The sequence below is a fragment of the Ascaphus truei genome, chromosome 13 (genome assembly GCF_040206685.1).
Source record: "Ascaphus truei isolate aAscTru1 chromosome 13, aAscTru1.hap1, whole genome shotgun sequence".
Lineage (NCBI taxonomy): Eukaryota > Metazoa > Chordata > Amphibia > Anura > Ascaphidae > Ascaphus > Ascaphus truei.
Genome location: NC_134495.1, coordinates 46,278,795 through 46,296,428, shown reverse-complemented (window position 1 = coordinate 46,296,428; position 17,634 = coordinate 46,278,795). Strand labels below are relative to the sequence as shown.

The following is a 17,634-nucleotide window of genomic DNA, read 5'->3' as shown; positions in this document are numbered from 1 at the left end:
CGCTTACTATAAGCGCAAGCGACGGCGGCAATGCATTGTTTTGAAGCATCGCCGTTGCTGTCACTATAAACGCAGCTTAAGGGCTCGTTCAGGCTGCCAGCTGAGGACTCGGAGGGAGGGCGGGAGGCAGGCAGTGCTGGGAGTTTGTTGGCCGACATGTGATTATCCCCCAGCAGACTTTTCAGCGTTGGGGAGGGGGCGGGGCTACAGACGCAGGGTAAAGTATCCAAGCTGCAGTCATGAAATCATTCTGAAGAATGATTTCATTGGCTGCCTTGGTCCCTGTGACGCTGCTTCAGCTCCAAGAAACGAAATTTTCGTTTACTGAAGCTGTCGTCAGCAGCAACTCCTGGCTTCGGAGGCAGGGCAGTAGCTACCCTGACAACAAGTATTCAAATTGAATACTTTGTTGCTCACGGCAGCACGCACGTCAGCACGCCCTGCCCCCGAAGCCAGCACCCTGAACGAGGCCTAACTCTACAAAGAGACAATTACAGATAAGAACTGAGGGGCCCACCTCAGGAAAATGAGCACAGAGTCAGCAATTATAAGGTGACAGAAAGTTCAGACAAGAAAACAACGTCTTTCAAAGGTCTATTCTACTGCTACCCAGAATACACTGTAACACAAAACATAGCTTTTTTAAAATAGTAACACATAATATTAATAATATAAAAATATTATACTTCCACGGGTGGAGGGGGAGAAAAAAAAGTTTATACTGTACCCTTCTATGTTGTGTATTTTCTCCGATGTCCGTGTGGGTTACTCTTTGTTGGCAAAACAACTAGGATGTTGAAACAACGATTCATCGAGCACAAAAGTGTTATTAAAAAGGGCACCGACCCCAAGGTACTGGTGCAACATTGTGTTCAGTATAAACACCCTATATCTTCCATGAGAGGTATGGGTATTGAAACTGTACCATTTCTAAAGGGAGCTATAGATAGAGATACTGCACTTTTCATGGGAAGCATATTGGATATTTCAACTAAGGACAAGTACTGGAGGTGGACTCAATGAACAATTAAACCTTAAATGTTTTCTTGACGGGCGTTGATCGTATCAGTACTGTGGTGAACCTGCGCCTTCTACCTCCGTTTGCTTCCATTTCTGGAAGTTTTACTCTAAATATGAGACGGTTTATTCCTTGCTCTGTGACACTTCTGTTATGTTTGTAATATGTTGTTTGTCGTTGTTTTTGTATTTAAGGGTTCTATTTATTTGTATTTGTCCACTTTATTTTTTTTGGTTCCCTAATTGTATATACACTATTGGTATGTGTATGTCCTTTTTATGCTCTTAAGGGGTTTCACCCTATATTTTTGGGAATTTGGTGGCACTATTTTGTATAGGATCAAGTTTTGTACTCTATATTTTTTTATCACTTAGGGGCTTTGCCTCACTGTATCATTGCAACTCTGTTGCTGAGGCTGGCCCCGTATATAGCGCTATGACACTTCAGTAGCGCGGTGTGCAATGTCCGGTTGCCTTGGTAACGGAGGTGGGGCGTTTAGGACCTTCCGTGGCGTGCGGCCGTCTTGACATTGTGCTGCACGCTGGTATCGGGCTCAAATTCATGTGGGTTGGTTGATGCGCATGCGTGAACCTCCGTTGCGGCCGTGACGTCACAGAGTAGTCCATTTTCGCGCCATTACACACCTGCAATGATTCAGGACTAGGTAAGCATAGGGTATATACTGTATTTGTGTGCCTTGTTGTGTCTGTCGGCCGTCACCTTGCTAAAGAATCCGTGCCATTCGAAATGTTGATCTTCATTGCTGATTAAAACTCCTTAAAGAGAAGCCTGTGTGCTTGGATTTCTTCCTTCTTCAGAAAAAAAAGCAATCAGTATTATCTTATACTACTATGCTGATTTATTTACAAACAAACAATTCATCACATAAAGCAGTCATAGTACTGTTCTCATTAATCTTGCCTACTTGCTATTTCTCTGGCAACTCATCCAGTCCGACTCACACTAGAACTTCTGTGAGCAATATGTAGTGTGACAGACAGGAAGGACCCCCAGCCCCTCACATCTGTCCCTCCCACTGCAGGGTGACACAGACAGGACCCCCAGCCCCTCACATCTGTCCCTCCCACTGCAGGGTGACACAGACAGGACCCCCAGCCCCTCACATCGGTCCCTCCCACTGCAGGGTGACACAGACAGGTCCCCCAGCCCCTCACATCTGTCCCTCCCACTGCAGGGTGACACATACACAAGGTTCTCCCGTTTAATGTAATCCTTTTCTTTAACTGCGGGGTCACATATACATCCCTCTCTTCCTATGTATAGGAGGATATTACACTATAGATCTCTAACTGCAGAGGTCACCACATGGTGAAACATTTCTACAGGAACCAGAGCCCATTCTTGGACCATCTGACTCACTGATGATGAACAAGAACAAGAAGCAGATGACTGAGAGGATCTTGAATCACACCCTGGAGATTATCTACCTGCTGACTGGAGAGGTGAGGGCTGCTGGAGAAAGTCACTGTATATATTATATATAATATAAAATGGATTTATTGTGTCTGTGCTACAATATTTTTTAAATATCTACTGCAGGGGTACGCAAACTTTTACAGCTGCGCCCCCCCTGCCTGCTGCCCCTGGTGCTCGCGCCCCCCTTACCTCAGTTCCCGGCTTCAAATGACCCTGCTGTGTCATTTGAAGCCGCGTTGCCATGGCATCGAGCGTCAAATGACGCAGCGGGGTTATGTGACGTCACATGAACCCGCGTAGCCATGGCAACGCGTCCACAGCTGCCTGAATCTTGGTAAGTAGTAGGTTGCAGGGGCCTCACGCGATCCCCCGGCATTTCATTTAAATGCCGTGGGGAAGAGTGCAGGGCCTCTGCAACCACCGCGCCTGCCTAGAAAAATCTCCCGCCCCCCCCCCCCCCCCCGCGGGGCACATCCCCCAGTTTGCACAACCCTGATCTACTGTAATGATTACATATACTTTTTTTTTATCACACATTTTTTATTAAGATTTTCTTTTTGGTGTAAAAAACAAAGAATGACAGGGAGAAATCTAAATATTATTACATTAGAAATCCATGTTTGTAGGCAAACCTAAACATACATTGGCATACATAATGGGAGAGGGGCTAGTCATGAGTGCGGCCCCCCTCTCCTCCAGACCCATCATCATTTACTAACTCTACACTTGGACGAAACTGGGTGTGGGGGGGAGACATATTTGAATGATATTAACCAAAACCTGAATACCTGGGGGAAGACATCCAGGGGGGGCGGGGGTAGGGAGTTTCCGCCGTCCTCCTTTCTTGCAGCCATCCAGTTGAAATCCCATCCTTAGTAATAGGAGTAGCTCCTGTTTTCTATCCTCACTGGACCCTCCTTTGCAATCACCTGAACAGGCCCCTTGATACCTGGGTTTAGACTCTGGACTGTCATTGCTTAAGCCAGGGGTGCGCAAAATGGGGGGGCGCAAGATTATTTTGGGGGGGGGCATGCACTTCACCTACCTCTCCTCGTCGTCACGTCGCCATGGCAACACGGCGGCAAATGACGATGCGGGGTCGTGTGACGTGTGTCACCATAGCAACGCGCGTCAAATGACCCCGCGTGTCATTTGACGCTGGATATTGGGTAAGGGGTGGCTCAAGCATAGGGGCTGGCAGGCAGGGAGGGGGTGCAGCACAAAAAGCTTGCGCGCCCCTGGGTTAAGCCATGGGTCCCATATTTTGTAGCGTGTTTTTGTTGTATGTCTCAAACATGCAGTCAGTCTGTCCATTATCATTACTTCATTTACCCTCTTTTTTATTGTGTTCATGGAAGGGGCCTCTATCTTTTTCCAGGCAGCCGCGATTGCACGAAGTTGTAATGTATAAAACAGAGCAAAGCCCAGCGACGTTCAAACTTGAAAAAGACTAAAAAAATCCAAGGCAGACTCCAAAATCCGCAGATTAATTTATTGCAAGCTTCAGGGAGCACAGGGACTACATGAACGCACCTACGCGTTTCATGCCAGAGCACTTTATCAGTTGTACACCTGGCTGATGTTGGTATATAGGAGCTAAGTTTACGCTGGTGAGGGGACAATGTTTCAATTGGTTTCGCTAGAAGAAAGGACACTGGGTCCAAGATTATTCTGGCTTCCAGTATTTCTTCAAGCAATTCTCTAATCTTGGACCACATCTTAGCTATTTTTGGACAAGTCCACCAAATATGGAACATGTCTCCCAACCTCTGCAACATTAGTCTAAGTGACTTGGATAGATCTTGCTTAGCTTTTTGGGCGACAAGAACCACCTGAATAGCACCTTATATGCATTTTCCTTTGTTTTGGTGCAGATAGAGGTCTTGGCCACTCCTTCCCATATATCTTCCCAATCCTCTGTCGAGATTTCTGACTGTATATCTTGTTCCCATCCTTCTATATATTTAGACTTTTTAAGTTCATTATCTCACACTAACTCCTTATAGATGAAGGAGGTGAGGTCCTTTTGGTATTTCCTGCTTCTACATAGAACCGGGTTTGAGTTTCTTTCTTTAAATTTAGATCCTTCTCTGATTTGATTTATCAAATGTTGGGCGGGTATGGCATATTTTTCTACTACCTCTGTAATTTCCATTATCTCTCCCTTTAGTAGTAAATCTCCTATCTGTCTTAAACCTTTTTTCCCCCTAACCTTGAAACATTTATAATCCAATCCGTGTTGCAAATATTGGAATCAATTTAGAGGGAGTTGGTATTAGCCCATATTTGGCCTTAGCTGTTCTCCATATCTTTAAGGTATAATCTATTGTGTTGCATTGGGGTTGAAAGCTAAGGGTTTGTTCTTTTGTTAGCCATAATCTCACTTGTAGAGATATGTTTCCGGACAGGGATCTTTCAATCTCAACCCATACATGTTGGCCTGAGTTTGAATGCCACATTACTATTTGTTTTGGGTGTGATACTAGATAGTATTTTATTAAGTCTGGGACTGCCACTCCCCCTCTTTCTTTTGAGGACATGAGTATTGCCCTTGCTATTCATGGTCTCTTGCTCTGCCATATAAATTTGAAGCATTTATTTTGTAGATCCCTCAAAATCTTTTAGGGGACTGGAATCAGGAGAGTCTGGAAACAGTAAAGCGGGCAAGAGAGGATGTTCATTTTCAGTGAACATACTCGGCTCAGCCATGATATCTGAAAGTTGTCCCATGAGAACAGATCTTTCTTGATTTGTTCTAGTTGTATGAAATTATGTTTGTATTGTATTTTAGAAGAGGTTGTCTGATACATGCCCAAGTATTTTATTCAGGATTCCCTCCATTTATAATTAAAATGTAGTTTTATAAGTTTCAGTTGATTAGTGGGATGTGTCAAGTACAGAGCCTCTGATTTGTTTGAATTTATCTTATGGCCTGAAAATGAGCTGAATTCTGTCGGCGTCGCATGAAGATTAGGAAGGGTCGTCAAGGGCTGGGTAACTGTCAGTGACAATTTATATTCTAATCCCTCTATCATTACCTCCCTGACACGTGACAAGGGAGTTCGCTATAGGTGGATATTCCCGTTTTGGACTACTTGTTATTAAAGTTGGCAAAGCCTTTGCTATGAAGAAGCTCGAAGAAGGGGAAACCTTCCTGGAGAAGCTGGGCCTAAAACCAGAGCTCACTCACCGTGCTTCTGAAGAGGCCTGTACCCGATCTTGAGGAGCTCTGCACCTGGTAGTAAGGACAGAGAAGTTAACTGAAAGCAGTGGAAAGCATTTAAGACTTTAAAGGGATACCGTCCCATTATGGTTCTACTTGGTTAGAAGTTTAAAGTGACACTACACCTTTCCTGAGGCAACCCCGGAGGAGTCAGCATTCAATTTAGAAACAAGCTTAAGTAGATTAGTGGGAAGTGTCAAGTTCAGAGCCTCTGATTTGTCTGAATTTATCTTACAGCCTGAAAATTAGCCGAATTCTGTGAGCGTCGCGTGAAGATTAGGAAGGGTCGTCCAGGGCTGGGTAACTGTCAGTATTATGTCATCGGCAAACAGTGAAAATTTATATTCTATTCCCTCTATCATTACCTCCCTGATGTCCGGGTTTCTCCTTATTTCACATACCAGGGGCTTGATTGACAGTGCAAACGGGAGCTGTGATAAAGGACACCCCGGTCTCGTACCATTTTAATTTGGACTGCATCCGCTTTGGCTCCTGATAGTTTAACAGAGACTGATAGATTTCGGTAAAGGGCCATGGATCCCTCCAGAATGGGGCCTCTGAAACCAAACTCCTTCAGTGCCCCTCTTAGGAAAATCCAGTCTATTCTATCGAAGACTTTCTCAGCGTCAAAACTCAGGAGGAGTGCCTTATCCTTTGTTTTTTGTCAATAATATTCACAATTTTTCTTGTGTTGTCCGAGGCTTGCCTGCTCATTATAAATCCTACCTGGTCTGGGTTTATTAGCCTCTGCAACACTATATTGATTCTATTTGCCACTACTTTGCTGTATATTTTGAGGTCACTGTTTAGCAAAGAAATTGGTCTATAGATTTCGCATCTGATAGGGTCTGTCCCTTCCTTGTGTATTACCACAATGTTAACCTTTGACATAGTTTGTGGAATGTTGTCACCGTTCATAAAACTACTCATTAGTTTTAACTAAATGCAGGGCCAGGATCTTAAAATATTTTTTTGTAGTATATATTAGATAACTTATCTGGGCCGGGGTTTTTTGATGTTTTTAGGTTAGTAACCACCTGTCCAAACTCTTCTATTGTTATTTGGGCATTAAGGCTCTTCAGCTCCTCCTCTGACCGCTCCGGGAGATTACATTTTCTCAGAAAGTCTCTTATTTTCCCTTTTTTGGATTCATTTTGCTCCTGACTATGCCCTAACTTGTATAGATCTGAATAGAATTTAGTAAATTCATTTGCTTTCTCCTCATGGGTAACTTTTCCTTTCCTTGCCCTTATTGTGAATAACGTTTTTTGTTTTTAGACCCTTTAGTTTATTCACTAATAATTTATCTGCCTTATTACCGCTTTCATAGAAGAGTTGTCTCATCCATCTCAAAGCTGTCTCTACTTCCTCTATTTGTACATTTCTGAGCTCTCCCCTCCAGACTGACAGCTTTTTAAATATCTTTTTTTGGAGGTTGCCTTCTGTAGCTTCTCTAGCGCTGTGATTTCTGCCTTTATGGCTATAGTCTTCCCCCATTTCTTGTATGTCGCTAAGGCTATGCAGGTCCCTCTTACAGTTCGGTCCAGAAAGAATTGGACACTGATACAAGTTTTGTTATTTTGGCTGTGTACCAAAACAAATTCAAGTTACAGTTAAATAATGAATGGGCTTAAAGTGCACTCTATCAGCTTTAATTTGAGGGTATTCACATCCAAATTGGAGAAAGGGTTTAGGAATTACATCTCTTTAATATGTAGCCCCCTCTTTTTTAAGGGACCAAAAGTAATTGGACAATTGACTCAAAAGCTGTTTCATGGACAGGTGTGGGCTATTCCTTCATTATTTCATCATCAATTAAGCAGGTAAAAGGTCTGGAGTTGATTCCAGGTGTGGCATTCGCATTTGGAAGCTGTTGCTGTGAACCCACAACATGCGGTCAAAGGAGCTCTCAATGCAAGTGAAACAGGGCATCCTTAGGCTTCAAAAAAAAAGAAAGTCCATCAGAGAGATAGCAGGAACATTAGGAGTGGCCAAATCAACAGTTTGGTACATTCTGAGAAAAAAAGAATGCACTGGTGAGCTCTGCCACACAAAAAGGCCTGGACGTCCACGGAAGACAACAGTGGTGGATGACCGTAAGATCCTTTCCATGGTAAAGAAAACCCCCTTCACAACATCCAGCCAAGTGAAGAACACTCTCCAGGCGGTAGGCATATCATTATCCAAGTCTACCATAAAGAGAAGACTTCACGAGAGCAAATACAGAGGATTCACCACAAGGTGCAAACCATTCATAAGCCTCAAGAATAGAAAGGCCAGATTAGACTTTGTCAAACAATATCTAAAAAAGCCAGCCCAGTTCTGGAACAGCATTCTTTGGACAGATGAAACTAAGATCAACCTGTACCAGAACGATGGGAAGAAAAAAGTATGGAGAAGGCTTGGAACGGCTCATGATCCGAAGCATACCACATCATCTGTAAATCATGGTGGAGGCAGTGTGATGGCATGGGCATGCATGGCTTACAATGGCACTGGGTCACTAGTGTTTATTGATGATGTGACAGAAGCAGACGGATGAATTCTGAAGTGTATTGGGATATATTGTCTGCTCAGATTCAGCAAAATTCAGCGAAGTTGATTGGACGGCGTTTCACTTTACAGATGGACAATGACCCAAAACATACTGTGAAAGTAACCCAGGAGTTTTTTTAAGGCAAAGAAGTGGAATATTCTGTAATGGCCGAGTCAATCACCTGATCTCAACCCGATCGAGCAAGCATTTCACTTGCGGAAGTCAAAACTTAAGGCAGAAAGACCCACGAACAAACAACAACTGAAGACAGCTGCAGTAAAGGCCTAGCAAAGCATCACAAAGGAGGAAACCCAGCGTTTGGTGATGTCCATGTGTTCCAGACTTCAAGCAGTCATTGCCTGCAAAGGATTCTCGACAAAGTATTAAAAATGAACATTTTATTTATGATTGTGTTAATTTGTCCAATTACATTTGGGCCCCTGAAATAAAGGGACTGTGTATGAAAATGGTTGCAATTCCTAAACGTTTCATACGATATTTTTGTTCAAACCCCTCGAAATTAAGCTGAAAGTCTGCACTTTTATTGCATCTCGGTTGTTTCATTTCAAATCCATTGTGGTGGCGTATAGAGCCAAAATTATGAAAATGGTGTCAGTGTCCAATTATTTCCGGACCTAACTGTGCTTTATGTGCTTCCCACAACACAGTCTCAGATTCCATACTTCCTACATTATTGGAGACATAGTTTATTTAAAGAATCTCTATTTTGTTCTCGATCTCTTGGTAATTGAGTATGGATTCATTAAGTCTCCATGCAAAATGTTTTGAGGGTATCAGGTGTGTTTTTATTTTGATCTCTATAGGGGCATGGTCTCACCACGTTATGGGGCCTATGTCTGTTTTCAGTATTGCCTGGCTTAGTTTTGGACTAACGAAGATGTAATCTAACCTGGTGTATGAGCTGTATGGGGCCAAGTAGAATGTGAAGTCTTTTTGGTTAATGTCCCGAGATCTCAAGGTGTCGATCAGCGGGAAATTTTCTATTATAGCTCTGAATGTTTTGTCTCTGTTGTCTGTATTATGGTATTTTGCATTTGTGTACCCTTTGACCTATCTAGTGCATTGTTCAGTGTCATGTTAAAGTCTCCTCCAATAATGACAGTCGCCCACCCAGTTCTTCAATTCTTTCAAAGTGGACTCAAGAAAGTCTACTTGGTGAGTTTGAGTTCAAGCCCTTTACATTCATTGAAAGGATTTTAGTGTACTGCCATTTGTTACCCTTTTGATGTGAACGCTAGATTCCTAGATGGCTGCAGCTGGATTTGCTTGATGACGACGATGGGTGAATTGGGAACATGAAAAAGAAAAACACAAATATTTAAATGCACAAAACAGCGGAACAATCGTGGTGGTATCTTTAGTACCTGTACTCCATAGCTATACAGGATTCTGTTTCCGGTGTGTAAAGCTCCATAGGGGGGCATGAAGACCTTGGCTCCAGAATGGGCTGCCTCCCCATGCCCCTCCCCTGACACATTTCTATATAAACTTGTAGAGAGTGACCTTTATAAGATGCATTTGTAGTTATTACTATTATGACTTCAGCCAACAAAATCAACTTCTAACAGGTCGGCTGTTATATTGCTGTATGTAATCCTATCAACCCTTTTAACTGAGTTTATTCAACTTTTAACTATTGCAACCTAACTTTTATCATAACTGAGACCTTGTACCCATATCTCAACTGAGGGCTCTGTGTATTGTCAGCCCCTTCCTTCTCTCATAGTCCTTCCACTTTCTAGGCACCGCCTACCATCCCCACCTAACCGACAGACCATAAGGGTCAGCCGGGGAGCAAAGAGCAGAATAAAGGGGAGGGGGGGGCAGGGACTTCACTGACCCCATCATCATCAATGTTCTTGACAAATCTTAGAAGTTTGGCTGGTGTCTAGTATCTTAGTGAAAATACAGTTCCGTTCACAATTTGTATTTATGGATTTTCTCCCGTCTGCTGGTTGGATTCGGAGGTTTCTCGTGCTGTCGTCGTTCTTTCCTCAGGTTGGGTCCCCCTCTGATCTTGCTGCTGAGGATTTTTTCTTCTTGGGCTAAAGTCTAGGCTCTCCATCGGGCCCTCCGCTTCCTCCTGGAGTCCGTTTTGATATCTGCTTGCCCTCTCTCATAATGATTTGGTGGAAGGGGAACCCCCACCTGTATCGGATTCCCTTGCTTCTGACGGTTGAGGTCACCGGTCTCTTTTTTTTTTTTTCCTTCTTTCAATTGTAATTCTCGCTAAGTCCGAAAATTTTAATAGGGGTCCCCTCAAATATAATGTCTGTGCCTCCTCTCATCCTGCAGGTATTCAGGATAATTTCCTTCTTAGTGAAATAATGGAATCTTGTTATTATGGCCCTGTTTCTGTTCGGATGTTGGTGTGTGGGGCAGCTAAGTAGCACCATAAGCCAGGGACAATGTAATGTATACCAAAAACCTGACCTGTTTGGGGTTTTACATGTTCCCTTTGCCCAATAAACAAACATGAGACTTTGGGAGTGGCAGTTTTAGGTGGGATATTTGGGTCAAAATGTATTTATCTTGTTTGCAGAAGTTCGGGGACAAAGTTACCGGTAGTTCTGTAATTCTCCCAGACGTGCAGGCATGAATTACACCGGGGCTACACAGTGTCCCACAGAATCCTGGTTTCCAAGCCAAGTATCTCAGACCCATTTCCCACACAGGTATAAGGTTCCCCAAAAGATATGTTTATTAAGACAGAGTTTGTTTTTTAACTTATATTTTTATTGAGATTTTTCAAATATAAATGGGAGGGGTACAGAAGGAAAAAAAAGGGGGGAAACAACCATTTTATAACAACATTCTTACAGTCATCAACAGTCACATTACATCACATACAGTACATCGTTTTATAAACCACATATCATATTCTCCTCACTCCCAAATCCACCTTTCTATTAAAATCTTTATCCCACATCCCAAGGTTCCCATACTCTATCAAACTTTCTTGTGGTGTGATTCAGAAATAAGGTGAGTCTCTCCATTAGTTGGACATCATTAGCCATTCTAATAATCTCTCTTCTGGAGGGTGGAAATGTCTTCTTCCACACTGCTGCTACAGCGCATCTAGCTGCTGTTAGAATATGCGTAATCAATTTGACTATATACAGTAGTGGTTCACATCATTCATGGGTCTAACCAGGATAATTAAGACTGGGTCTAGCGACATATTAATCCCCATCACATCTTCTTCAATCCTGACAGTACGCCCCCCCCCTTTTCAGGGGAGACCTCCGGACGACCCAGAGATGGCTTCAAAGGGTACTTGTGGTGAAAGGCCCGAAAAAGTCTGGAGGCATGTACCTGCTCCTGTGGAATCCACTCACGTTCCTCTGGGCTAAAACCCCTCCAATGGACGAGGTACTGCAGTTTTCCCCTTGACACTCTGGAATCTATAATTGCCTGCACCTCGAACTCCTGTTGACCTTCTTCGAGAATAGGCTGAAGGGGCAAGTCCCGAATGGAAGATTGAGGATCCTGGAGGAAAGGCGTTAGGAGAGAAATGTGGAATACGGAAGGAATCCTCATTGTTGCCGGGAGTTTGAGCCGGTAGGCAACAGGATTGATCTTTTGTGTGTAATGGCAAAAGGTCTGATGAACCTAGGTGCCAGTTTGGGTGAGACCTCGAGTCGAATATTTTTAGTTGACAGACAGATTTTTCATCCAGGAGTGTAAGTAGGAGTCTCTCGACAGTGACGATCGGCTTGTCTCTTTTACATATCGACGGCGTGTCTCAGATTCCGTTGAATCTTTTCCCAAGAATTCTGGAGGTACTGGATTCTGTCCTCGACAGCGGGAACCCCAGATCTTGGGACTGTGGAGGGAAGAGCCGAGGGGTGAAACCCATAATTAGTGAAAAAGGTGTTTGTTGAGAAGATTACAGTAATTCCGAAGGTTGTTCTGCGAAAACTCCGCCTATGGGAGAAGATCTGCCCAATTGTCCTGTGCATCAGAAATAAAGCAGTGAATGTACTGTTCAAAGGACTGATTAGTCCGTTCTGTTTGACCATTGGTTTGTGAGTGATACCCAGATGAGAAATGCAGAGAGATGCCTAGACTTTGGCAGAAGGCCCTCCCAGAATCTTGAAATGAATTGTGAGCCTCAGTCCGAGACTATGACCTGCGGAGTACCATGGAGTCTGAATATCTCTCTGCTGATTATTTGGGAGTGCTGGGAAAGCCTATGAGTGGGATGAAGTGCGCATGTTTTGAAAACCGGTCCACGACCACCAATATGGTGTCCATCCCTTTAGAGCTGGGTAGCTCGACGATGAAGTCTATCGAAAGATGCATCCATGGGTGGTCTGGGATCGGAAGTGGCTGAAGAAGCCCTGATGGTCTGTTGTGAGGCACCTTATTCTGGGCGCATGTGGCACAAATTAAGACGAAATTCTTGATATCTTTGCGCAAAATACCTATTGGGGAAGGGGGAGGGGGCTAAACCTCTGCTCAGCCTGGTAGCGTATTGCTAAAACATATATAGGAAATGGTGCTGTGCTGAGATATATACTGATTGTAGACATTACTTTATATTTCTTTTTTTCTAGCTGCCAGATTTTTTGTGTGAACCCGATTACCATCGGGTCTTAGTGACTCCAAGTGCCAACCCAGGGGCACAACCATAGCAAAGAAGGCAGACCAAACGGGCTTTTTAGTGAGCTCTCCAAAGCTACCCAAGCATAAATCCAGTTTTCTTGATGTATTTTGGTGGCATGTTTGTGGGCTGTTTTGTTATGGTGTCTTCATATGATGTTTATGTATGATTTCCTTTGACTTTATTCATGTATTCGGTGGTCTTTTTAGGCGTGGGTCGGCTGACCTCCGTCTTCCAGTGGCCATCCTCTCCCACTTCATAACCGCATCAAATTCAGATTTTGAAGGTAGATGTGATGGGGAGTCTTATAGTGCTGTTTAACTTAGATATTTTCTTGGAGGATGGTGTCGCAAGGGTCTCCTCTCCTCCGCAGGTGGTCCAGCAAGTGGACTGGGGATCGAGGGTGAGAGGTATGACCGCTTGCTTACTCTAGCAGCATCACCGCAGGAATCGGGGACAAAATGGCCACCCGATCTTTCCCAGCCACCTCCCCTCTTCTGCAGCGCTTCCACCCGGTACCCGTGGGAATCCGCTCCTGCTCTCCGGCTGAGTCAGACCTCGGGGCCTCTCTTACCCTCTTTCCTCAGCCAGACTCCCCTCCTCTGGCTCTTTTTGAATCTTCGGCCTGGCCCTGCCATGCTGCTCCAGCAGTCATCTTGAGTTACCGCTGAGGGACAGAGAGGGGCTTACTAACAGGGTGATAGAATACTTTTAGTAACCATCTAACTCTGGCCAGATGGAAGCGAGGACCACAGGGTTTAGGTTTTTAAAGATGTTTATTTTTCAGCCTGTTTTTTTATTTATTTCATTTAGGCCTATGCTCTGATGTACTTAAGCTTGCAGCGGTCAACGTCTTACTACTGTCGCGGCCGAGTTTATTCTAACACTTACCCGGTCTCGGCCGCGACAGAAACTGGGTGCGCGCCGGTGTGTCCCGTGCGCGCGCCGAAGCCTCGGAGGAACGGTCCTCCGATCGGGGCTTCCCCCTCCCCTCTCCGGGTCCCCCGGAACCCCCCACCGCCATCCCCGACATCGCGGGGACACCAGTGCTCCCTCGGGGAGCCCTGGGCACGCGCGCATGACGCGCACGCACCCGATGAAGCGTGACCGCGCATCGGTGACGTGCGGCACGCCGAGGGGATTTGTTTAGCAAGCCGGGAAATCTCCCAGCTTGCGGCACCAGCCCAATAAGAATAAATTGTGCCGCCTCTGTACATATACTTTTTAATGTGATGTTTGTACAATTCATTATCTATGTGCTCATATAGGCACAGGGGAGTCAGTGAGTTTGGGGCAGACATATATCAGTGATGACCCCAGATGAAGTCCGGTGGGACGAAACATGTTGGGCCTTTTTTGATGCTTTGAGGCCACTGTACCCAATCTCCTGAGAAGCCCTGATTGGAAGGAAACTGCTGAGACGGCCGTGACACGGCGGAGTGCCCCCACTGCGGGTGAGAGACGCTGGCAGAGGCAATCGCGGTCTGTTCCTGACTGAGAAGTGGAGCGGTCACATCAGGTGCTGTTATCTAAGGAGAAGGGTTGAAGTGCGCCCGAAGTCACTTCTTGTTTACTTACCAGCGGGGAGAGTGGTCTACAAAGAGCCTGCTGACCTGGAGAATCTTCTACTTGGAGTTACAGTATTATGTGTTTTTCAGTGCTAACTAACACTGGGTTCATTTGCACATATTAACTGTTTTATCACTTTCTGCCATGAACACTGTTTTGTTTAGGTTTTAATTTGCGGTTTTGGGGAAAACCGCTGGTGTTTAGGCTGCAGCTTGATTATATCACAATATTTGTTGCTCTTTATTATAGTTTTTTTAATATCAGTGATACAATATACAGAATTGGTGGGGAGGGCACTGAATAGATTGAGTATAGAGCTGATAACAAGAGACGTGTCCCTCTTACTGCAAAGCAACAAATCTGCAGGAACATGAGACATATCAACTTTTGTCTCTCTTTTTCTGATATTTATTACTGTCTCTCTAAATATGTAGGATTATATTGTTGTGAAGAAGCATGGTAATCATGTCACAGACAGCAGCAGTCCCTGTGTGCCAGAAAGATTCTGCAGGACCCAGAGACCCATCATGGAGAATCCAACTAACTCCCTGATACACGAGAGAAACAATGACAAGAAGCTGATGTCTGAGAAGATCCTGGAACACACCAACATCATCATTCACCTGCTGACTGGAGAGGTGAGGGCTGCTGGGCAAGAATAGATATTACCATCTTTCTGTCTTCATCCAGCCTTTTCCTGAACAAACATTGTTCTATGTATCTGTATTCTCCTCTCTGCCTTGCTCACCTGGCTTTCCATAAGGAAAAGATTATTACAGGACCAATTATTATGTCTTGATACTGAGTGGGGATTCTCTGTGTTTCAGGTACCTATAAAGTGTGATGATATTGCTGTGTATTTCTCCATGGAGGAGTGGGATTATTTGGATGGACACAAGGATCGTTACAAGGACATGATGATGGAGAATCACAAAAACCTCAGCTCACTGGGTAAGAGGAGGTTTTCTCTTATTCCAATAGAGATGCCAGTCATGTTTGGAGTCAACAAACAGGAGCCCAAGTTAAACTTTGTGATTTTGTTGTGATGTTTATGTAAGAAACAAGAAAAATTTACAGTGCTGGGCACACAGAGGTTCATCTGTCAGTCAGGACTGGACATTTTAGAGCACACACGGGACAGACCACTAGGCACACAATAAACAGGTTAGAGTCACAAGAAACCATTGGAGAACAGATACACAGACCACAGCAGAACATATACACAAAAGACACATACCACGGGAGAACAGATGCACACAGGACACACACAATACAGAAGAACAGATATACACACAGACAGAGAGACAACACAGGACACAAGATACACAGAGGTCAGACTCACACTACAGGAGAACATATACACATATTACAGAAAGCCACACATGACAATTGGAACAGATACACACAGGACAGATAGACACACACAAACCACAGAGACACAGGATAACAGATAAAAACACACTGCAAAACAGGTACACATAAGCTGTTGATGTAGTGGATAGTGTTTTTTTGTATTTTATTTAAATGTTTGTTTTTATTTAATTTTGATTTTTTTTTTTTTTTTTTAGAATCACAAATGGGCAAAAGCCCTATTAGCCATATTTGACTACTAGTGCTTTTGCCCATTTGTGTGTGCGGTGGTTGCCCTCTGGGAAGGTGGTTAGACCTCCCGGATGGGTAGCAGGAATGGTTAACCCATTAATTACCTTCGCTGTCGCTAACCACTAAGGTAATTAAGGGGTTTACTGGCCCGTAGCTAGTTTTTGTATTTTAATGTTGGTGCCAATGAAGATGAGGAGGTAAACACAGGTCTAAATGCGCCAAACCTTAATGGTAAAATCACATAGAAACAGGAATTACCTGTATAAACCTGTGAAAGGGTCTTTATTTATATAGCGCCATTAATGTACATAGCGCTTCACAGTAGTAATACACACGACAATCCTATAAATAACAAATAATATAAATAACACATAATGGGAATAAGTGCTTCAGACATAAAAGTAACATTTAGGAAAAGGAGTCTCTGCTCCGAAGAGCTTACAATCTAATTGGTAGGAAGAACGTACAGAGACAGTAGGAGGGCATTCTGGTAAGTGCGTCTGCAAGGGGCCAAGCTTTATGTATCAGGTGTATAGTATTAGCCACGGAGCTACTCATATGCTTCTTTAAGCAAGTGTGTCTTAAGGTGTGTAGAGAGGGTGCTAGTCGGGTATTGATGGGAAGGATGTTCCAGAGGTGTGGGGCAGTCAGTGTGAAAGGTTTAATGCGGAAGAGAACTTTAGATACAAAGGGGGTAGCGAGAAAACACCCTTGAGCGGAACGCAAGAGTCGGGATGATGCATAGCGAGAAATTAGGGCTGAGATGTAGGGAGGAGCAGAAGAGAGTAAAGCTTCAAAAGTGAGGAAGAGAATTGAGTGTGAGATGCAGATTTGATAGGAAACCAGGAGAGTCATTTCAGCAGGGGAGACACTAAGACAGATTTAGAAAAGAGTAGTGTGATTCTGGCAGCAGCGTTTAGGATAGATTGTAGGGGAGACAAGTGAGAGGCAGGAAGGCCGGACAGCAGGAGGTTACAGTAATCAAGACGGGAGAGAATGAGGGCCTGTGTCAGAGTTTTAGCAGTCGAGCAACAGAGGAAAGGGCGCATCTTTGTAATATTGCGGAGGAATGTTTTGAATGTGAGAGAGGAGTCAAGTGTGACCCCTATGCAGCGTGCTTGCGCTACTGGGTGTATGACAGAACTTTCAACAGTAATGTGGAAGAAGGTAGTGGGGCCAGTTTTGGGATGAAATATGAGGAGCTGTTTTTGACATGTTAAGTTTAAGTCGGCGTTGGGCCATCCAGGATGATATAGCAGAGAGACATTCAGAAACTTTGGTTTGTACAGCAGGTGTAAGGTCACGGGTTGAAAAGTAAATTTGTGTGTCGTCAGCATAGAGGTGATATTTGAACCCAAAAGATGTGATTAGGTCACCTAGAGAGAGTGTGTACAGAAAAAAGAGGAGCGGTCCCAGGACAGAGCCCCGTGTACCCCCACAGAGAGATTGATAGAGGAGGAAGAGTTAGCAGAAGTGACACTGAAAGTACGATGGGAGAGGCAAGAGGAGATCCAGGATAGAGCTTTGTTACGAATACCAAGAGTATGGAGAATGTGAAGGAGAAGAGGGTGATCCACAGTATCAAATGCTGCAGAGAGGTCAAGTAATATGAGCAGAGTGTA

General features: G+C 44.1%; 1 protein-coding gene across 3 annotated transcripts in view; it reads left to right on the top strand.

The window, feature by feature from the left end:
• The window catches only part of LOC142465289 (uncharacterized), a 58,225-nt gene that overhangs the window by 13,467 nt on the left and 27,124 nt on the right, over window positions 1-17,634 (top strand). For 2 of the 3 annotated variants that reach the window (XM_075569312.1, XM_075569309.1), the window contains exons 2-4: window positions 2,303-2,481; window positions 14,845-15,048; window positions 15,238-15,361. In XM_075569312.1, coding sequence (XP_075425427.1) covers window positions 2,401-2,481; window positions 14,845-15,048; window positions 15,238-15,361 — 409 coding nt within the window. In that variant the 5' untranslated portion in view covers window positions 2,303-2,400. Of the gene's footprint in view, window positions 1-1,423; window positions 2,482-14,844; window positions 15,049-15,237; window positions 15,362-17,634 lie in introns of those variants that run through there. The other variant, XM_075569310.1, reaches the window with a different exon arrangement.